Source organism: Penaeus chinensis, chromosome 13 (genome assembly GCF_019202785.1).
Source record: "Penaeus chinensis breed Huanghai No. 1 chromosome 13, ASM1920278v2, whole genome shotgun sequence".
Lineage (NCBI taxonomy): Eukaryota > Metazoa > Arthropoda > Malacostraca > Decapoda > Penaeidae > Penaeus > Penaeus chinensis.
Genome location: NC_061831.1, coordinates 3,156,168 through 3,179,383, shown reverse-complemented (window position 1 = coordinate 3,179,383; position 23,216 = coordinate 3,156,168). Strand labels below are relative to the sequence as shown.

Below are 23,216 nucleotides of genomic sequence, written 5' to 3'. Positions count from 1 at the left end.
ATGAGTAAAGCATTTTCCCCATATTTTATTAATTTTCCCCGGCAGCATTGGGTTAAGATTCAACTCATCAACAATAAAAAAAAAAAAAAAAAAAAAAAAAAAAAAAAAAAAAAAAAAAAAAAAAAAAAAAAAAAAAAAAAAAAACATATATATCAGCTGCTCTTTTCAGTATCCTTTAGGAAACAAGGCCAAGGCAACCTAGTTTTCTGTACTTGGTGGTAGACAAGTATTTAAACCCACGAACAAACAAAAAATCAGAAAAGTTTTCATCTATATGCTCTAGAGAAAGATTTACTGCACTTTACTTGGGTAGTTATACAATACATGAGCCTGTATCTGTGATTTGAGAGCAGTTACTGGTAGTTACTGAAGCTATTATTCATACATGAAACCAGCAACAGCTCATCAGCTTTGGCAGGAATGAAACCAAAGAAGGTAGTGGCTATCAGAGAACATCTACATTGTTTAATGTATTATGCATCATAAGGATGAACAAAGTTTTGCTTTTTACTTTGAAGTTTATAAAGGTTTCATCTATACAGTTGGATATGCTTTAGTTCATCTGTACCAAAATTCTACACAGCAATACTCTCAACTAATCTTATACCTACCAAAGCATCAATGGTTATATTAAAGCCATATCACATTATTAACTGAATCATGTCAGCTCTAAGCAACTTACTCAGTGACTATGTAGCACAACCAAATCAAACCAAAAAACAGAGGACACATCTGTTCTAATGCACTGGATCAAACTCACCACATATATATTCTAATTTTTTGAAAGACATGCAAAACAAATAGAAACGGTAATACAAATGATTATACATTTTTTAAATGAAACATGAAGCTACACAAAAACCATTCTTAAACAAAATCAGCATAAAGTAATGCTTTGCTGAAAATAACATGTCTTTGTTGTTCTAACACTTAAGCAATATATTTACCTGGGCTGTTGGACGGCTGGCTTAGATCTGGGTGGTGGTGGAGCCCGTCTTACTGGTCGGATATCTGGCAAATGGTAAGCTCATTAGAAGGTGAAAGACTAAAGTATGAAGCAAATTTATCATAATCTATTTTTCTGATCTGAGGTATCTTTAAGAAGATTGACTTACTTGTTTGTGACCAGCAACAATAGTATCCCAATGGATTTTGACAAATAATTAGACACTAGAATTTTGTACTGAAGCCAAAAACACAGCCAATATTGCTTATGAAACTCCATATAATGTTCTACAGCAACTTCCTAGAATGTTACTGAATACATCATGATACACCCAGACTTGAATAAACAGAAGACATAGTAATCATAGGTAAAAACACAACAGTTGCAATGAAACAGGAAATGAAAGATAAGACAAGGTACTTTTTTTCCTAAAGTTCAAGAAATATTTCTGTAGAGATAAATGTAATTCTGATATAATCCATCCTCCAAAACACTCCTCTAAGCTCCCTTATCCTATTCCTTGATATTTAGGTGTAATTTTGAACCAGCATAGTTACCCCCTAAAAGAAAGAAATAGTTTTAGTTATTTTCCAAAAATGCGTATGACATGTTACTAGACTTCACATTCTGAAAAATACCAAAAAGTAGTCATAAAGTTAATAATAAAATATGACCATCTGTATGGGTTTTGGGGTCTATTTCAATGTCTTAGAATATTCTGAATGAAAAGGTTGATTTTTCATATCAAATTTCAATATGAAATGTATAAGATTCATTACATAGCATTCAAACTGAGTTTTTATTGATTATTAGCATATTTCAGTCATTAAACCAAATTGTAATACCCAGCGGATTATTTTATTAATTTCCGGATATTCATTTTCTGAGGGGAGGGGGGGGGATCCCTGTTCGATTTTGACATATAAAAATTATCATCTGTGGGAGGTCAAGAAAAAAATTTATGTCTTTTCTTGAAATATTCTTTCTGGTTAATGTTACTGAGAGCAACGGACGGAGGTAGAGCAAAATGGACATTGCCATCTTGTAGAGCATAAAAAATAGAGTAGGAATCAATACAACTAAATCTGCAGTGGCCTCATATTTCCCGGGAAATGACAAAAATAGGCTCTGCATGGCACCGCTCTGAGGCTAAGTCCCCATCCATGTTTACCTTGCCAGGACCAAAACAAATGAAAGTACGTCCAGACTAATTCCAAGTCCAGATTCAGAAGATTATTTTGTGCTCCACATAGTTTATTCGACTTAACCCCTATACACCAGGCTTAGTGTAATTGATCCTCTCCCTAAAGCTAGGGCATATTTAAGGTGACAGGGACCGCACCTCCACATTCCCCCCCCCCATAAAAGGAAGGATTCTGCCCTCCGACCCCAATCCTAGAAGACAAACAACCTGCATGAAAATAAGGCAGGTGGAGATCTCACAGGTTTGCAGCCCTCCTACTGATTAACCATAAGCCCCATCTTGCTATGTGCATGTTGTGGTTTTTTGACAACAAGGGTAGGGCTTAGGGGTGTTAGTCCCCCTTAGTAGGAGGATGATTAGGTGGGCACATGTAAACTTCTATTATGTACAAATACAAGGGAAGGAGAGATAGCCATTGGCACTAATATTATAACATTTGGCTGAATGTGTGTATTTTGATTTTTAACCAGAACTGATAATAAAAACCAATGAGGTCAATTTATGTAAATGCTAGTATGACACAAGGAAAAGAAAATTTTCCTATTACACCCTCACATCTACCACTGGTCTCTGCATATGCTTGCAAGTCAATCAAAAAAAAAAAAAAATCCATAATTACTTATCATAAAATAAGAACCAGTACAAGTTACACACTGCAAGAATGTTCATGATGGAGGTTGCAACAAATCCTTGACACTGCCCTACTATCAGGATGAAATTGAGGTTGCAATATTTCATTACAGATCACAGTTAATTTCAAGCAGATTTGATATTTAGTTAGAAATTAGCCAGTACAACTACGAGGATAAAGTCTAATCTTGAATGTCGTTGTCAATTAATTAGTAAGCTTTAATTAAAAGTTGCAGGACATTTCAGAGCATAAATTTGAATAGTACAAGATCAAATGAGAAATGAGAGTGAAAGCACATGGACTCATAGGCAATATTCACTCCAAGATTTCAGATATTATAATGGCTATGATTTCCTGTTGATATTCAGATGCGTACGATGGTATCAAAATCATAAAGATTGGCACTCTGGCACAACCTTGACTTAGTGCCAACCTGCACTGCTGGCCATCCGGAACACCAAATGCTGCTCCCGTTTCTCCTTCCTTTCCCCCCTCCTCCTCGTTTCCCTCTCACTGCATCTATGATCCCAAGCACCTCACACTGTTCCACGTTTCATAATCGGGGCGGCCCTAGTTCCCTATTTACCTCCTGTCAGAATGTCGTCCATTGTCCCAGTCCGAAGGTCCTCCGTGATGTCACAGGCAGGTGGTTCCGACGGCCCTCGGGACCAGCTGGCCAATCGGAACTCGGCTCCGCTTGGCTTGGCTCGGCCATTGGTCGGCCTCGACTGCAACATTGGGTCCGATTTCATTAGCTTCATTATTATCTTATCTTTGATTCGATTTTTTAAATATTCCACGTGAGTATCTCCAAAGAGCGTGTGAAGATTAAGTTCGCGTGAATAATGAATAAGTTTTTTTTTCTTTTTTTTTTGCGATATGATTCACTTTTGAAAGATGTGTGTCTTTGTTTACACGAATCAGCTGATTTGCCGCGACGACGACCCCACCATTGGGGGAACCAGAGGAGCTGCCCGACGCCCGAAATAAGATTGTTCGGAAACTGAACGAAAAGCAACGACTTCTTTTCTAAAACTCTCGATGACATAATGTCTTAAGCTGTCTGTCAGAACAAGAAGAAACCTTATAGATAACGAATGCATATCTATATATATCTTCGTTGATTATCAGGAGATGTCAAACCATACTATAATCCATATCTAATCTTACACGCTTCGTCTGTCACTATAGAAGTTGCCTTGGAATAGTCAGGTACTCAAACTTTCTTTTTAGGTCAGTAAAAGGGAGACTTAAGCCGTGTTTTAGCTACAAAAGCAGTGCTACTATGATAGTAGTTAAAGAAAATGTTATCTTAAGATGCCGGGGTTTGCATCATATAACTAGTTTTGTTGGAGTAGTTTCGGAAAATCGCTTTGTAATGAACACCAAGGACAGGGTTCTCAAATTCTCTCAGATTAGTCCTAACCCATGAAAACCTGAATTATTTCTAAATTTATTAAACAATCTGTGTACAAGATAGAATTGAAACTCAGGAGCAATGAGTGAATGTAGTCTGTGAACGGTGCTTTCTGCAATCTTTTTCATTTATTTGTGGCATTACCATTCATCTCTGCAGATTATATCTTGGGTTAATCTTTATGAATGCACTAAGGTAGGGCAAATTGAAGGTGATATATTTGTAGAGGTGTAAAAGTTGAAGTTGTTGGTACAAGAAATAACTTAAAAGTAATGCCACAAATAAAGGAAAAAAATCACAGACAGCATTGACCACAGCCTAAGTCCACTCATTGCTCCCTATTTTCAGTTCCATCATGCTGTACATACCGAGGTGAAGAATGTTTCCCGGTAGAGAGTTGATGAGCCCCATCAACCCCCATTAACCAAAATTTCATGCTGGATTATTTTAAAAAAATACTTGTGTGCTGTGAATGACAGTGAGAGTATTCTTAGTCAAGCTGATTTCTCTGCTGTGAAATAGCTGGTGGGCTGTGTGATTTAGTATTAAAGTTAAAGATTATTCCATTATGAAGATTCAATTTCCTTGGACAAAAAGACTGCATGTGATATTTTGGCCTCAGTGCTTCATGCTTTAACAAGGCCTCATGAAATTTTGCTACATATAATTTGGCAGATAGAGCTCTGACTGGGTCTATAACTGACCATAAATCACCAGCCCTAAATTGTCAAGAGATAGGATATTTTAACATTCCCTAAACATGAAGCACGGGGGATAATGTGGGCTAACCTTTACTTTGTGCAGTTTATTTTAACACCAAATAATTTTTTTATGTATGATTTTGATAAGTAGTAAGTATAAGTTCAATGAGATGACCTATCCACCAGTTATTAGTTGGTGGCAAAAACATCAATACATTTCATCTCCAAAGTGGGCTGCTGCTTCTCAAGCAGGATGCAAAACAAAAACAAGTTAATCCTGCACTGTTCCAGAAGGATACTACTTCATAATGAGATTAGGAGTTATGGCTAGTATAGGTTAGGCAAAAATGTGGTGATTATACCCTTCCAGGACCTTTGCTATACAGTCTTTGGATGGTCAGATATACTTTTCCTACATTTTACTTGAAGTTAAACATAAGGTCTGTCATGGGGTATTGTTTGATCACGTATTCTGTCAAGTAGCTGTAGCAGTGACAAGTACATCTGAGTTCACTGAGCTCTATAAGCAGATTCCTGGAGTGTCTCAGTTTCTCTCTTGTTGGTATCCCTTCTCATGGGGAGCAACTCTTAGATGTGTTGTTATATCTCTTATAAGTAATTGTAGGTTTACCTTCACATTCTGCGGAATAATTTTTATTAGCCAATAGTGATTTTGTTTTTAAGGCATTACCTTAATCATCATGTCACTTTATGGTCTGAATTAAGGAATATGATTTCTCCAAATGCTTGGACTTTATAACTGGATGCAAGTAAACAGCAACACCTGTACTTTTATTTGTGTGCATGTTAGACAATACTGAAGCTGAGTATTCCCATGCAGTCTTTAAGAATTGAGTAACTATTGCATTAAAGCCTATTTAATGGGAAATGGGAAAATGCCCCCCCCCCCCTCCTAGTGTGCACTTGATATATGTAACTGATTTGTATTATTGATGGAAATCTAGGTTTTTACTTTAGTGCCTTTTGTAGTTAGTTTTAACATAAGAGGTCCCAATACAGGGCAGTTCTTCCAATCTGCATTTTTTGTAATAGGAAAAACACTAATGCATAATTTTTGCAAATAAGTTTGATTTTGTGTAATACATTTTCTCTGGCATAGCTTCAGAACTTTATGGGTGATGTAGATTTACACCCTTTTCTTTAAGAAACCTCTGTTATGAAGTAATTAGTTGGCTTGTCATAAACCTCATTTATCATATTTTAGTAGTTGTCTTGTCTTATATTCTTAATATGAACATAACAGACTTGGATAATTTTACAAAGCCAAAGGTATTTTGATACTTAACTTATGTTGAGAAACAGCCTTTCAGACAGATATGTTTTTACATTATACCCTTGTCAGTTTACTTCAGATTCAGATATTTACTTATATAATTTTATGGAAACTGTTTGTTAACTTTACCTTCTTTGTTTTATTGTTATTGTTTTCTTTCTCTTTTTCCTTCTTTTAAAGAGAGTAACCTGAAAGTTTAATTCCTCTGAGGATGGTTTTCATAGTGACTAATAGCAAAATCAAAAGCAAAGTTTTATTTCATTGTTTCCTATTATCAAAACCTTACAGGTATTCCTGATAACATCAGTTAGCTTACATTACTGCACTATCAGTGCTCTTATATTTGTTTTTATTACTTACATTTGTAAATAGCAGTGTTTGGTTCTTTAATTTTAATTTTATTCTTACAGTAAAATGGAAGGCATACGAAGGAGAGATTATGCAAGGCTGTTAATTGCACCCGTTGCTTTTGCTACAGCATCTTTTTTTCTTTGGTTTGTCTTTGTGAATCGGCCTGCACTGAGGAATGGTATCACTCCTGTAAGTACATTTTATGGTCTTATTCTGAATGTTTTAGAATATTTCACACATTGTAAAAAGAATAATACACACATGTTATGACACAGGCATAAATAAACACCTGCAGTGTTTGTATATATACATACATAACACCTTCATATACATTATATTATACAAATAAACAAGCCACCACTACACAACAGATTATGTCCCTGCTAACTATTTGCAAGCATTCCTTGATTGAGGATAATTTCTTTGGCTAGATTAATGACTGCCTTTTTTTTCTGTTTATTTAGTTGCCTCATGTACACTTCCATCATTTAAGTCATATTATTATTATTTTAACCTCTGGTTGTGGGAGTAATAATTTCAGCACTTCCTTGGATAAAATTTTACTTGTTAGGAAGCTAGGAAACAGAATTGTTGAATGTAGTCTGATGGAACAGGCAGAGTTCTTATAATGCAACATTTAATAAAAACAAATATTGAACAGCAAGCACAACCATGAATTCATTCCTTATAAAGTGAAATGCTGCCAAACTAGAAACAATAAAATAATGTGTATATTTTTTTTTTTGCTAAGTTTCTGTTGTGGCAGTGTTTCATGTTAGCTGTGTGTACACATTAATGTTTGTATTTTTGTTCATTATGTCCTAGTGTGATTGAATTGTAATTATTTTTAGTACAGGTTGAATCTAATTAGTAGGGCAGCCTTGGACCAGACAGATGCTGGAATAGTGGATTTTCCAAACCAGTGACGGCAAAATCATGTTACTTTAGGAGGTATATATTTGGGTAAAATATTAGTAATCAAAAGTGATATAGCAGCTTCAACTATTGTAAGGTCAGCTTTGGCAGATGCAAATTATATGGGCTGGTGGTTGGTCAGTTTTCCAAGTGGTGGTGATGTTAACTGATGATTGCCACCTTTAAATCATTGTGCTGAACTATTAACCAGTGACTGTATTCGTGAAGTTATGAATAATCACTAAAATAACTTCTTATATTGTAGGACCTGCACTTCCCAAAGTCTTTAGATGATCTGCGCGAACTGGTACGAGTTTCAAGTGCATATAAGGAAGATCACTGGTACTATGTTGTCTTCTTGTTTTCATCAGCATATATATACAAACAGACATTTGCTATACCAGGATCTGCACTGTTGGTAAGTGTTTCCTTATATCAGTAAACCTGAGGAGTAAAAGTATATGTAAATTCAGCATGGCCTGTTTAAAGGAAGCATATTACTCATGTTCTCTTTCAGAATCTTCTTGGTGGAGCCTTGCTAGGTTGTTGGCCTCTTGGTTTTCCATTATGCTGTGTCTTAACAGCAACTGGGGCATCAAACTGCTTTCTCCTCTCCCGGCTTGTGGGAAAGAAAATCATCCAGAGAAAGTTTGCAACAAAAATAAATTGGTTTAGAGAGAAGGTAGGTAATTTAAAGCTTTATTTTAAGTACTATTGAATATGAATAGATTACTTGGATAAGAAATGATCTTAATTTAAATTGTCTATTAAAGTGATTTTTCTGTCTTACAGATCTCCGAGAATGAAAACCAGCTTTTCCTCTTTTTAGTAAGTCTGCGAGTTTTCCCAATGACTCCAAATTGGCTGTTGAACATCATGGCACCCTACGTAAATGTGCCTCTTCTTATGTTCTTCCTTTCTGTGTTCTTTGGTTAGTATCTACTAATTTCCTACTGTAGAGCAGGGGTTCCTAACCTTGCATGACAGGTGCAACAAATAATGATTTTTTTCTTTGTGATATGTCTTTCTAATCTAGTATTTTATGTGAATCAATAAGGATGGTAATGATAATGTGACTATATCATATTCAAGTCTAATATCAGTTTTGTTGGGGGTAAAACATTTAGTCAAAATATCTTGGGCTGTGAGTTTTAGGGAAAGTTGGGAACCACTGCTAATGATATACAATAATGATATATACTGGTTATGAAATTTATATTTTGAAGATACTACAAATATTAGTGTGGTAAGTTTTTTTTTTTTTTTTTTTCCTAAAGTTATGCATTTATTTTCAGGTCTGTTGCCTTATAACTTTCTTTGTGTTCAAGCTGGTGAAATGCTCTCTGATATTAAGTCAATGGATGACATCTTTACTCCCAAAAGGCTTTTAGCACTCATTACTATAGCACTGATTATGTTCACACTTTCACATTTTGCTCGGAAAAGGAAAGCCAAACACACCGATTGACTTCTCTGTATAATTTTTAATTGGCTGTTTTATTATATTATTAATTATTTGTATTAATTTTATTATTGAGCTATTACCTCCTCAGTCATGTGATAATGTAATATTTGCTGCATATAATAAAAATATTTGCAGTCCAGAATTTACTTTTAATCCCTCAGTGACGGTATTATAAATCGCTCAGTGTCAAAGAATCTAGCGATATGAGGCAACTGTCCTGCTGCTGGACACGGGTGTAGCAGAACTAACTGCTTGACGCGCTCTAGCACGCCACCACGCGTATAGCCGTACCCGCCAGATCAATTGGTTTGTTATGACGGCTAAACATATGACCTGGCAGTAAATGGCTAATGCTTCCATGCATATGAGAATCCTTTTTTGATGTAATATTTAAATCTATCTTTGTGGACAGTGGTAAGGCTATAGGAATACGAGTTTGAAAGTAAAAAAGAGAAACTGGTAAGACTATACGAATATGAGCTTGAAAGTAAAAATGAGAAAATTCTCTGAATATTCATACTAAGGAGCTGGGAACTTAAGTTCTTTTTGGCTTGCTGTAAGCCCCAAAGCGGGTTTGTACTGGAAAAACATATTTACATAAACCCCTTCAACTGGGTCATTTACAGCTGGTCTGACTCGAGAAAATAGGTTGTTTTTTTTCAGAAAATTGGATTTTTCACTTAAGGAAAACCTGGGGAAAATTAAAATAAAACAAAATCACTGTTAAAGATAATTATTCATTATAATCATACATAGAGCTTCTAACCTGATGCAACATATATCTTAGAAAGAAAAACAGTACTATTGTCAGAGATTATTTATGCCTCTGACCTCCTTGTCCTCTTTTTCTGACTTGCTCGTTTTCTCTTCACTTTACCCTTATTGCCAAGGAATTTCTTTGGTCCCTTTTGAAGCGCTTGTGCTTTAGCCTTCTTCTTCTGCTGCTTCTTCCTCGCCAGCTCTTTTCTTCTCTTGTTTTGAGTCCTGCGTTCCTCCTCCTCTTCAAACTTCCGCTTCTTACCTTCTGGCTCTGCAGCCTGCTGATTAGGATCTCTGAAATTCCAGTATTCATAAGCAACTCAACTTTATTCCCTCAATGATGGTATTAGAAATCTCTTGGCATCATAGACTCCTATGATTACTGGCAACTGTCTAGCTACATGAAGCATAGCCATACCCAGCAGATCAAGCAGTTTGTTATGGCAGCTATACATGTGACCCAGCAGTAACAGGTTAACCCAATGGCGACGGGTCACGGCTATCGCCGTCATAACAATACGTACGATGTGTGGCGTGCTGCTGTCCGCAGCACGCTGCCGCCGTTCGCCAGAGCGTAGAGTTTTTTTTAATTTGCTATACCTGGCGCCATTGGGTTAAATAACAAAAAAAAAAAAAAAAAAAAAATATCAACTAGAGAGAGAGCCTGATTTCAGCCATGTCTCACGAGGTCAAAACTGTATGCAATAATTGCAAAGTATTTATTCACAAAAGTCAAGTTCTCTGCTGAAAGCTGACCAAGTATGATGAACTTTTAGCTTTTTGAGATAATAAATAATCCCCCCCCCCCCCCCCAATAAGGACAAAAGAGCTTTTCACACTGGGTCAAATCAACTCACCTATGCAGTGCCCTGACCAATTCTTTGTAATAGACCCTCAATGGTGATCGACTTGCAGTTGGAATTGCCTTATCAAGATCTCTTACTGCAACGAGGATCTCCTCCCATCTAATTCCTGAAGTATCAGGATCCCTATGATTCTGTTCAAAAAGATATTTAATTAGCCTCAAGTAGATTTTCATAGAATAATAATTGTATCGTTTTGCAAGCAAGAATGGGGGAAACTTTTAATATGTAAGCAGTATGTGTACATGTATGTGTATATATCATTCTGAACAAAACTGTTACAAGGTTTCCATTAAATTAATCAAAGAGAATTACATAATAAGTCACATTAGACTTACCTCTCTCAGGACAATCATAAATTCAAACAGGCGTGACACAAAACGCGCTTGCTGTCTAAGGTTGAACTTTTTGAGAATCTAAAAAGAAACATATTATGATTACCATCTCAACTTCTAATATAAAAGGCTGCAATACACAGCCACCAAGTTTAAATAAATAATAAATGAGCATTTAGATAAAAAATACACAAAATAAACAATTTTTCAAACTACATGCACGTATCCTGGTAGCTGAAAACTTACGCCAAGAAGACACTGGGACACAGATTCTCCTAGCTGCTTTACTTCTGCAGTAGTGGCTCGACTGAAGAGAGCTTTATTTTTTAACAGAAGTGAGAGGACACACAGACCATTTGTCCTCCCAAAGTATTTGTTATTTTTCTCAAATGTAAAGTCCACCATATCTTTCACCAGTTTCCACAGGGCACCCCAGTCAAGTGAGCAGGCTCCAGTATACATAAGGATTTTCTTCTCAGGTTCTCTATAATGAAAAATATTAAGATTAGTTTCATACTCACACATACATTTAACATCCTCAATGTTATGATTGGATAAAGGGTCATAATTATGTTTTCCTGGATTTTCACTCTTTTTCAAATTTATGCTCATGCTAACTGCTCCTGTAGCATTTTATCACAACATTAGCCTTTACTCTAATTTAAAATAGCTATTATGTGCTGGATATGAATGAATTTGAGTGAAACATGATAATTAAGAAAGCTCAGCTACCAACAAGTTCATTAGTAAGTCCTATGTGGTCTAAACTGAGTCCCCCATTCCTTGAATTTTTAGGGAAAGTGTAAATTTTTCAAATGCTATTAATATTTGTACTATTATTAACGTGGAAGTCTGCTACATGTAGCGGAACTTTCCACTTGACTCGCTCTAGTGTGTCATGACGCTATAGCCATACCCAGCTATTGGCGGTTTGTTATAACGGGAATCGGCGTGGCCCAGCACATATGGGGAATAAATGCATGGCTATGAAACTCCTGTAGGAAGCCAAGCTCAACTGAAATTAGTACCATCAAAACTTGACACTACAATCTATGATTGGATATATATATATATACAATAGATTAATTGTATATATATATCGTTAATTATAATTATCTTGAATTAATATATACCTAAAATGCAACCTCTAACAAGATGTTCCTATATTCTGGATTTAATTCTTTCAGCAGGTACAAACACACTTAATAAATGTTTAAAGCAAAAGAAGTCAACATATTAAATCATGTTGTTCATTTGCTCTATATAACACTGGGTTGAGGTGTGTCTACACACCTGTATGCATATAATCATATCTGACTAAGGATTATAACAAAGTACTTGTATCTACAAAAAACAATTAAATCTTTAACAACAATAAAAATCCCTAAAACACTAACTTCTTGTTTAGCATGAAGAATAAGTGCTCCGAAAATAAATCTATGATTGGGTTGCTCCGGTGTGCAGTTTCACCCAATATCTGCAAGCTGCACTTAATCATCAGTGTGTGGCAATTTGCTATATATCTGCTAAGAGCAAACTTGTCTGAAATAAGGCATGATTGTATTAGAGGAAAACATATTCTTGAAATATTAAAAGACAAATCTCAAGTGAAATATAACATAATACATACAAAAACTATAGTTTTAATCATATGCTACTTATAGGTACTTAAAGGATATTCAAAGTTCCCATTTCATACTTACAGTCAATGGTGCTGGTCACAAAGGTTTCCAGTTCCTCAGACATTTCTAAAATATTCATGTCTACTTTTTCAAAACTCTGAACTTCTCCTAAAACATCAAGCAGTTTCCTGTAAGAAAAACAAGAAATTTAGAAAAAAAACCTTAAGTAAATCTGAAGAATTTCATACAAAACAAAAATACATTCTGTACATACAAATACACACAGTTGGCCCTTATTATCTGTATATGCATGTATAAATAAAATAAAATCTACAGAAAGAAAAAAAAATAATGCCAATAGGTAACTCCATGATGGAACAGCAGGGTTCCCAAGAGAAAAAGGGGCAGGGGAACAATTGGTGGGTGGTTTCAGAGGGATATAAAAGTGAAGAGGGAAGACTAGGAAGGAAGAGAAGCCACTCAGACACAGGTTAAAGCCTAATGGGGTAGGAAGAGGTAAAGAGATAAAGAAGAGTTGGCTCTGAGGTCTAGGGGATAAAAGATACCAGGCAGAGCCATATTTGTACTCAATATGTACTATGTCACACCAAAAAAAGAGGTTTTAACACTGCAAACTTACTTGAAGCTATAATTTAATAACTCAAATATAAAGAGAAGTTATACATTTAGGACAATTTTTTCACAAAAATGCAGGATGCACACAAAAGGTAGCAAAGAACTAAGAAGTGTGGTGAAAACTGCTCAAACAACATGTGTTAGTGAGACAATGAGGATCTGTAAAATGGCAGGAGGGCTCACCAGATTCTTCTTACACATCCATTTATTTGTAACAACACATGCATTAAGCATATACTGTTACAAAAAGCTTTATTTAGTTGAACCCATGGAAGCCAAACCTGCAGATACTGAGGGCCAACTGTATATAAATATATATAACCAACACCTAAAAAAGAATACAATGGGGGCCTACTGTTAAAAAGATATAAATCTTTTGTTATAGAACTTCAATGACTATAATCTCGAAGTCTCAAGTCTCAAGTCTTACCTTAATCTCATGATCCTGGTGTCATTCTTCTTCTCCCCCTTCTCGTTCGTGGTGGCTAGAGAATTCAAAGTCACCAGGAGAGGTCTTACCAAGCCTAGAGTGAACCCCATGCTTGGGTGCTGCTCAATGTACACCTCCAATAAGTCGTAGGCTCTGTAAAGTGATTGAAAAAGGAAACATTGAGCATATTGTTGGGGTTGTGTGTGGAGAGATGGGATGGATGTTGGTAAGTTGTGTTTTTAATTCTAATTTTCATAATTATTTTGGGCTGTTTTCAAGTAAGTAAGTAAGTAAGTAAATGAGTGTGGATGAGTGAGTGTGTTTTTGTTTTGTCTTATTTTCTTCCTTCATTATGTTACCCCCACTTTGGTTCATTGGTGTACTCATTGAGTCTCTCTTTTGCATCAAGCTGGTGCAATTGTTAAGCCACTATAACCAGCTAGGGGGCAATGTCCCACCTATTCCCAAGAATAATTCATGAGAAGAAATAGCATTTCACCAAAATGTGGGTAATGTGTTACGGAAGGCTTTTTCAAAAATGATGTTCGGAAGTATGACACCTTGTAATACAGTTCACTTGAACTTACCTACACTCCAAATGTATATCTCTCAGTTTCTTCTTTGGTTCCTTCTTTCCTTTCTTGGTTCCACGGTACTTTGCAAAAATTGCAGACATTGCTATGTCCAGCTTTTCCAATTCATCCTCTGCAGCTTCATCTAAATCAATATCCTATTGGAAGGAAAAAATAAACTGTATTACTTCTAATAAAGACAATGGAAAAATGCTACATACTAAAGAACAAATTGGGGTTTCTAAATGTGGACAATTTAGTTATAATAAGAAAGAAAATTTGAAAAAAATATCTGCTTTTACCATGAAGAAAGGAAGAAAAAAAAAAAAAAAATCAAGCAATAGATCTAATGATGGCAACTGTAATTCAACACCAATCTTAACCTCATGCTCTCCTTGTGCAAGTGCCAGTTCTAAGCGCAACTTAGCAGTCATGTCCTTAGCAGCTGCTGATTCATCTTCATCACTCTCATCATCTTGATCATCGTCCATGTCTTCTTCACCACCTATATCTATCTCATCCAGTGGATCACCTTCATTCTCCCCTTTACCATCCTCTTCATTTTTTTCATCATCATTATCCTCACTCATTTCTTCATCTTCATCCTCATCTTCCTCCTCCTTCTCCTCCTCTTCATCTGATTCAACATCTTGTTCCTCCATGCCCTCTGGCACAATTGCATCAACGAGCATTGATATTGTCTCTGATGTCTGGTCATGTACAATCAACCTGTAAGAAAGAGAGAGAAAAAAATTAATGAAGCTTAAGGTTTTCATATAAATGTGAGTAAACAAGAGATTAAACCAATCTTCAAGGTCCATTTATAAGATCAAATTACCCTTCCAAAGCCCATGGTGTATGGTATTTTGGCCACATTCATTCCCCAGCTAACCCCCACTCCTTGTTTCAGGACGATCCCCGTAAGCCAATGACAGACACAGTTAGTGCTTGATTTTATAGCTGGGAAAGTTCACAGAAAAAGTTTTGTACTCCAAATTGAATAGTGGTAATAAGAGTATAGAAGAGATGGATGCTAAATTAAGAAATGAAGATGGAGGAAAACAGGAAAAGTAGCATTAACTTCTTATAGCCAAGCCAAGCAGGAAGGGCCACTGTACACAGCGAATGCCCATTGAAAAGGCTAGACACAGTTGCCAGAAGACACCGGAATGAGTAACACAGAATTTTCTGGAACAGTCAGTGTAGGGTTAAAAGAGAAATAGAGAGAAAGAGAAAGAGAAAGAGAGAGAGAGAGAGAGAGAGAGAGAGAGAGAGAGAGAGAGAGAGAGAGAGAGAGAGAGAGAGAAATCTATATTGATATAACAAAAAGGAAAAATATGGAAAAAAAAAGGGGAAAAGAAAACAAACATACAAACAAAGAAAAGAAAGGAAAGAAAAAAAAAAAGGATAAAAGAAGTAGAAAAAAAAAACAACTTCACAAACTACATTCTTTTGAAAGATACATTACTTGAAAGCAGACTGCGCAACTGCCCTGATGAAAGTGCTGTCACCCGGAGCATAATTTAGGATCAACTCTGTCGCTGTGACCACCCAGGGCAATTCTTCTTTGGAGGCTTGCTTAGATCCCTGCTTCTGTGCTACATCGAGGCAGTCATCAAGCTTTTCCAGAAGCTTGCTCGCTCCAATGAAATCTTGCATGACGTAGAAAGTCATGGCATAATACAGCACCTGTAGGTATGCAAATGTTATTTTTTGTAACAAAGATAAACTGATGATTATATTCTCAGTAGGGATAATTGATCTATTGAATTACTGGGTAAAGGCATGCTATTCAATCCAGAGAGTACTAAAGTTCATCTGATGCTGAGATAAGTTTAAATTTTTTGACCAAGTGGTGTTCCTAGATTTATATCAACAAAATTGGACTAAAAAATGCATGGGAAACTAATTATAATACCTGTACATGGCACAATAAAAAAGGGCTGATAGCTCACTTCATGGGTTAACATTAAGTCCAAATAGTTACCCACCAAATTTTAAAAGTTTAAAGTATCATTTCTCCAATTTTATAGATCAACTTGCTGAATTACAGCATCACAGGATTAATTCCTATTACTTAATATCTATGGATCTGATTATCAGCAAAGTGTCTGTACACGTAAAAAAATAATGCAATAAACAAAAGAGTACCAAATACTAAGAAATATATTAAACATTTCTATTCTATAAAAAAATAAATAAAAAAAAAAAAAAAAAATAATAATATAAAACAAATAAATATATAAACAAAACATAAAAAAGCAATTACCTTCAGAACCTGATTACTATTTTTTGGCCATTTTCCTTGTTTAGAATTCAATGTGGCAATTTTCTTCTTGATATTATCCCATAGTTCTTTGCTCTGTGGACTGATCAATCCATTGTCTTCAGTGCAAGCATCTATCTCCTTGTGAGTGAAATCAACAATTGGTTTCAAAAATGCCAAAGCGGATGGAGCCCTCTGTAATTCTTGATAAAGTCCTCTGTAAAAGAAAAAAATGTATAAAACATTCCTCTGATGATTTGTAATCCAATTTACCTACTTGGATCATAATTATTAATAACTTTTTATTTCTTGAAACAGAAGTATTAGGTGTTTAAAGGCAGTAACAAATACCTTAAGACTATCTAAAATATCCACAGTAAAAGAAATAATAGAAAAAAAAAAATCCAAAAAAAATAGATAAAAGCCTGAAATGATTCTTCTTAAAAAAAAAGAAAATGAAAAATCCATGAGAAAAAAAATCCCTCCAACTGAAAGGACAAAAAATCCAGAGAGAAAATGAAGGAAAAAATCCTTCTAAGCTAAAAGGAGGACAATAAAGACTAAAGCTATCTACTTACTGCATCATGGTATTTCTGAGATAACTGATCTTCTTTTTCTGTGTCACCAGAGTTGCTTTAATCAGTGTTTTCAGTTGTTCTGTCTTCCAAGGGACGTCTTCCTTTATCTTTGGATTCATTAATAGGAGAGCCAGGACTTCAGCATACATCCCTTCTTGGTCATCCTTGCCCTGTTTGTAAAATTCACGTTAGTTATCCAGTTTAATTAGTATTATTCTAAAATCTACATATTTGTCATACCTGTGATGAGTAGGGTACTTCACAGTCTACCTGCTTGTTTATTATATGGGACTGTCAAATGTATGCTTTTGAGTCCCTGTGACCTATTTACAACAATACACGTGTGTGCTTCTATATGATGTTTTTCTTTTTTAGTTTATAAAATTATTCAGCAAGCTGGTGAGCCTTCATGTGATAATAATTCCATATCTTTGACGTATATTATTGATATTGCTTATGTAATAATAATAAAAATGTATTTCTGATTCTACAGATATAGGAAAAATATAAATCATATGTATATCTAACCCACTCTGGATGGGACCATACTAGGCCACATGCTGGCCTTTGTGCACTAAATACTTTAAACAAAAGGGTTACTTTTAACACCCCATTGATGAATATAAATGCATGCATCCAGGTGGCACATAAACCCATGCCACAAGAATCAAGCCCACTCTAAGTTGTGTGTACTAAACAGATATTTTACTTGTTTAGCTGTTACTGCAGTGATTCAATATGTAAAGTCCTTTAATAGTGGGCTAAAATCACTTTTCAGCCTGTCACTGGACAAACATATATATGGTACAGCCTAACTCATAGTGTGTGGGAGAATTATAAGTTTCCTATGCTTCTGATTCTTCCATTGAGCACCTCACTATGTGTGACATGTGGTCTAGTTTGATGTGTGAAGCTCTCATCAGCATTGGCTTAAGAAATAATTTTACAATAATTCTCTGAATATCCACCTCATCTTCATGCATTAAAACAAACCGTAAATACTTACTATTATACGCTTTGTGATATAGTCACCAAGTTTCTTGACATCTGAGGCTGTCAAATGTTTAATAGTCCTCTGCACCATGTTGGTTTTAGTCAGTGAATCAAACTGTATAGTGCCTGGCGGCAGAATCAGTGCCTCAACAACAGCCAACTGGACTTCCCTGGAAAGTAAACACAAAAGGAATGCTAAGGGTATTATAATTAAGCTTAAATATGAAATAATAAAGTTACATCCAACAGCAACAGTCAAGGATGTATTTTCCTGTATACATCACAAAGCTGAATACAAGAATGACAAATCAATGTCTGAACATGTGTAGTCAAAGAGTCCGAATGCAGGCTGTTTGTTACCATTATCATGGTAGCCAGTTGAATACTTGAATAATTAAGTATCATATATTTAATAACATTCCCTGGTATTCACCAGATTTAATAAAGGAGCATATAAATTTGATCAACAATTGCTACTTTATCAGTTTCCAAAGAAAAAAAGAGAATGAAATAAAAATAACCGGAGGACTACTTACTCTTCCTTGTCCTCATGATTCTGAACCAAGTGTTCAAGTACTCTGCTCAAGTCTGGGAGTGCCGCCTTCAAAACTTTGTTGGAATTGGCATTTTTGAGCAGGAATGTGATCACCTTTTCTCCTAAAATTGTTTTTACCTCAGACTTTCTCTTCAATTTGGGTATAAGAATCTGAAACACAAAAGATTATATAAAAGACTATAAAAATGATGTTCAGAACATGACAGATTTATCCATTACTCATATAAATTGGTGTAGAATTGCCAAAATTGGGTAACAAGAAAAATTATTTTCCTTTTAAATAATAGAAATTTCAACCTAGAAATTTTTATTCTCCCAAACATTAGGTTCAAACTGATGGAGGGAGGGGGAGGAGGAAAAAAATAAATAAAATAAAAAATAAAGAGAGAAATGCTACTAAGAACATGCTCAAGATTTCAATTTAGGCAATTTATGCCAATTATCTTTTATTCAAATGACAATACAAAATACATTACCTTGAGGAAAATTAGAGCTAGCTGTAAGTCTTCACTGGAAAGGGAATGTAAACGAGAGTAAAAGGTAATCCTCCAAAACTCGCCCAATGGGAACTTGGTGTTGGTGCCACTTCTTGCAAGGGCACTGGCTAATTCTTCTACTAACGGATGTACTTTTGGAAGCAATGCCTTACATGTCTGAATATAAGAAAAAAGAAAAGGAATAATATATAGACTGTATGGCCATATTCTTTTATAGTTGAGGAAACCATATGATATGCTAAAGGTAGGAACAACAGAGTTGGCATTTTGCCTCTTCAGTCTTCATTATTTTGGATTGCATTTTATACCTATGTCTAAAAAAGTATTTCTCAATAAACTTATATCTGTCAAAATCAAAATTTCCAATGAACTACAAAAAATATTCCAAAAATATAAAGCAAACAGCATTTCAAGGTTCCAGTTATACAGGGTTATTGCATCTATTCAGAGACAGGAAATGTATATGCCAGTTGTATTTGTACTATGTATCTACAGCATGACAACATCAATGAATTTCAATATAACACATTATTGCTCAGCATAGAGTTCTTACCTTGAGCACTTCACCAAGAGCTGTATAGTTGCTGGCATCAAGTGTAGAAGAGAGCCAGTTAGGCATATCTGAACATTTCTTCATCAAGACTAAGCGGATCCACAATAAACTTGGCTTTATTTTCTTCATAGGCACATTAGCAAGAGTCTTCAATTGCTCCAATGCTATATCATGCACTGGAGAATCACTATACTGTTAAACAGATTTAACAAAAAATATTACTGTTAATAAACATATTATACAGATTGATTATATTCAAATTATTCAATATCTTCAAAATCCACATAACAAAACTTTTGAAGATATAGCATATGTTGTCAACTCACTCTTTCCAAAATATCCATGACCAATGTTGTTCTCATGATGTCAATAGCCTCTCCCCCTTCCTTCAAGGCTAGCAATCTCACAACAGTGTCTTTAAGTACTTCCGGATGTTTCCCAAGGTGTCCTGACCGTACCAAAGCACTGTATCCTAGGATTTCTGAGACCAGCACATCATATACTTCCTGTGCAGCGGGTAAGAAGATAATGCAAAATGCTATAAAGAATTCTAACACCTCTTTCTAATTATATAATATACCTGAATGTAATCATCCTGATTTCTAGAATTTCTGGGTAACCATCACAATCATTCAAACCTGAGCTTCAAGGAAAAAAATCAACAAATACACAATCTGAGCCTACACATACTTACATCATCTCTAGTAACTTTGCCATCGAATTCCGTCTTTAGAGTTTCGTAAGTGAACTCTACTGTCTGGTCTTTCTGTTTCAGGATTGTATGAAGGCCAGTGGATATGCCTTCCTTCTTATTGGATGTTAATTTGCATACAAGTGCCTGAATTATTTTTTGCACATTCTCTGGGAGATCTTTACCCTGTAAGACAAATTACAAGTAAGACAATATAAATTTTAAAAGGTGAGGGGTAAACAAATTACAGTCAATTATATATAATACTGTAAAGAAAACTTTCCTATCATCACCCCTCTTATAAAAAGTGCCAGATAATAGTCTACATCATATAATGTCACTTTGCTCATTGGGAAGCCTCTAGGCTAGTTCAGTGGTAATGTGTCAGCCTCTCATCTGAGGGGTCAGCAGTTCATGCCCTGCCCAGGCCCAAGAAGTTGCAATTGGTGCCTAGAAAATGCTGAAAAATTATGCTTTTTTTGGAAGTTGGGGGGTGGGGGGAATCTTCTGGGGGGTTTGTGATTTTAGGGGATAACACCCTTTAAATATGTCATGGTGATCTCTACATTTTTACCTTGCATCAAGGGTATTTCCCTGTTCTGCTGGATGAGCATATATCCGTTGCCATATTATGAAGTAATGTTGTATTGGCTGTAATATGGCTTATATACTGTTCAATATATGAGCTTTAGATACTATTCTCCTAGTCTGGCCAGTAACTCTTTTTTAAAAATTATATAGCATTACTGAGTTTAAATTACTATGGTCTAAGACAATTTTGAATATTCTACAAACATATACTGATATTGACTAATGCAACTCCATGCACAGTTTACCAATCTTTGACTTGATAGTCCCAACAGCATGGGAAGACATGAAATTTATTAAGGAAAGTATGGGATCAAACAAGCTGAAATAAAGGAAATACAAAGTGTATAAAAAACACTTTAAATAAAGTCAAAGCTCATTACAGAAAGGCCATGAATATGCCTTACTATAGACCAAAATACCAAAGTTCAGAAATGTAAACTGTTACTTACCTATGCATCCACCCCTTTCTTTTACAATATGATCTAATCAAGCAACCCTAAACCTCTATGAAAAGCTCCTCCCTTAGACCACTACTCCTGGGTATTACTCCAACAGGTATTTATCTACTGAGGCTCCACAACCAACTCCCTTATCCATCAGGTATTTACTTAAAGGGAACTCTGCCCCAGTTATGCAAACACACAGTTCCCCACACTTTTGTAATGTCTATTCACTGAAAAGGACACAATGGCACTCAAACTAAATATTAGGAATAGAGGTCAGGATCTTTTGGTACTTATTTGTAAATATTATAAATAGTAAATCAAGCTATTCTACCATAGTAATTAACTGAGCTAAGAACCCATCTCCTTATATACTTTACCAATGAATATGACAACATGTAAATAGATTAGACAGCAAATAATACAATTTGTAAATCCCAATTTCTTTGTAAAAAGTTAATGTCTTGAAGGTTAAAACATGCAGAACTTGAAATTATTTTTGTTGTATTATTGTATAATGTTTGAAGATGAAGCACTAATGTATTCATACAAAAATATGACTGCACATACTGTTGTTTCCGAGATTTATAGACAAAACTGATTAACATTCTAGCATTACTATTTTATATCACATAAATGAGTGCCCTGTTTAACATACATATATATACTAAGATTGTATGACCTTTATATAATTTCTGTCCAGATCTATATAAAAACAGTATTTGTTGATCCCCTCTCTGTAACACTAAAAATATATAGGGAACTGGAGAGTATAAGTACCATGGAAATTTTGAAGTAATGGCAAATGGTCAATGTAAAAAAAAAAATAATAATAATTTAGCTATTGCAATGTACAATCACAGTAATTAGAGGACTTTGCATATATATTCTACCATTACATATAATTTTTCAGGAGCTTTTTTTCCCTCTGATTTAATGACATTTTATCTTAGTGCTGGAAGTGTGCACTACTAGAATAGAGGTTTTATAACCTCTATACTGCCCTTATTGTATATCTGTGGAGGAAATGATATAGAAACAAATCTTAGAATGTTATATTCTCCTGAATGGGATGGTCAGATTCTTCAGTAAATCTAAGGACACTGTCACATAGAGGGAGGAAATCTACACTAACTGATTCATTAAATAATCTACAAAGGTAAAATATAATGTCAGAAATAATGAAAATGGATCACAATAAATGCCTAAATCTATGGTGATTGGGTAGTATTCCAAGAACAGAGCCCCCAGCAAGAGAAATATAATGATCAGGTAGATTAAGATAGTTTTTGGTTCATTCAGCAGTGTTAGTGGATTGCCAGGATTGTCCCTAGGGTTGTTGGCTAGAGACATAACTTTCTTATAGAAATTGACAATTGATTTATTCTAATCTGTGAAAAACATGGATGTCATAATGACAATTATGCTAATAAAGCAGCTATCATGGCTTTAATAATCATATGTGAGGACAAGTACCTGTCACTCCTCCATAAATAAAACTCAAACCGAGTCGAAAAATACATCTTCCTTCAATCTTCTACCTTAAACTTCTCTCAAAATTTTAATTAAGAACGTACTAACAGTACAAAACCAAAGGGAGAGAACAGCAGAATGGAAACAACCTAAAAGAACGTCATGTGCGGCATGCCTCCCCTCATCTCAACTTACCGAAAAACCCTGAAGTTCGGCCTCGACATGCTTCATAATCACCACCGCGCCCTTGGACTGTTCCTTAGTCAAGGGGGACGTAAGAGCCAAGATGGCATGTCGTAATTCATCAGGGAGTCTGATGAGCTGCATCGTAGTTAAGTTTTTCGTCTTCTTTCACGCGTGTCTTCCCTCGCCATGCTGCGTCAAGGCGAGACTACGCGATAGGTTTGTTTACCTTGTACTCGAGTAACATTAAA

General features: G+C 35.3%; 3 protein-coding genes across 3 annotated transcripts in view; 1 reads left to right on the top strand and 2 right to left on the bottom strand.

The window, feature by feature from the left end:
* LOC125031542 (SH3 domain-containing protein 19-like) overlaps positions 1-3,518 on the bottom strand; it is a 19,005-nt gene extending 15,487 nt beyond the window's left edge. The window contains exons 1-2 of the mRNA XM_047622424.1: positions 3,368-3,518; positions 948-1,011 (exon numbers count right to left, since the gene is read on the bottom strand). Coding sequence (XP_047478380.1) covers positions 948-1,011; positions 3,368-3,518 — 215 coding nt within the window. The remainder of the gene's footprint in view (positions 1-947; positions 1,012-3,367) is intronic.
* Positions 3,519-3,718: 200 nt separating this feature from the next.
* On the top strand, positions 3,719-9,066 carry LOC125031431 (transmembrane protein 41A-like). Its single transcript, XM_047622164.1, has 6 exons — positions 3,719-3,775; positions 6,604-6,733; positions 7,725-7,877; positions 7,977-8,141; positions 8,252-8,390; positions 8,755-9,066. Exons 2-6 carry the CDS (start codon positions 6,608-6,610, stop codon positions 8,925-8,927), a joined length of 756 nt encoding a protein of 251 aa, XP_047478120.1. The 5' UTR covers positions 3,719-3,775; positions 6,604-6,607; the 3' UTR covers positions 8,928-9,066.
* A 575-nt stretch (positions 9,067-9,641) lies between these two features.
* Positions 9,642-23,164, bottom strand: LOC125031430 (myb-binding protein 1A-like protein). The gene is made up of 19 exons (XM_047622163.1): positions 22,978-23,164; positions 20,279-20,461; positions 19,911-20,090; positions 19,585-19,776; positions 19,011-19,187; positions 18,515-18,684; positions 17,992-18,148; positions 16,986-17,155; positions 16,411-16,624; positions 15,610-15,830; positions 14,525-14,870; positions 14,157-14,299; positions 13,570-13,722; positions 12,585-12,691; positions 12,279-12,423; positions 11,128-11,365; positions 10,885-10,962; positions 10,541-10,680; positions 9,642-9,977 (listed from the first exon to the last, which is right to left on the bottom strand). The coding sequence occupies exons 1-19, from the start codon at positions 23,107-23,109 to the stop codon at positions 9,743-9,745; spliced, it is 3,381 nt and encodes a 1,126-aa protein (XP_047478119.1). The 5' UTR covers positions 23,110-23,164; the 3' UTR covers positions 9,642-9,742.
* Positions 23,165-23,216: the final 52 nt, after the last annotated feature.

Coding starts and splice junctions, on each gene's coding strand:
- LOC125031431 (XM_047622164.1), top strand. CDS start 6,608: ATGGAAGGCATACGAAGGAGAGATTATGCAAGGCTGTTAATTGCACCC. Junction 6,734..7,724: donor TGAGGAATGGTATCACTCCT/GTAAGTACATTT, acceptor CTTATATTGTAG/GACCTGCACTTCCCAAAGTC. Junction 8,391..8,754: donor CTTCCTTTCTGTGTTCTTTG/GTTAGTATCTAC, acceptor ATTTATTTTCAG/GTCTGTTGCCTTATAACTTT.
- LOC125031430 (XM_047622163.1), bottom strand. CDS start 23,109: ATGCAGCTCATCAGACTCCCTGATGAATTACGACATGCCATCTTGGCT. Junction 14,871..15,609: donor GTTGCGCAGTCTGCTTTCAA/GTAATGTATCTT, acceptor TCTTTCTTACAG/GTTGATTGTACATGACCAGA. Junction 9,978..10,540: donor TTGGTCAGGGCACTGCATAG/GTGAGTTGATTT, acceptor CTGGAATTTCAG/AGATCCTAATCAGCAGGCTG.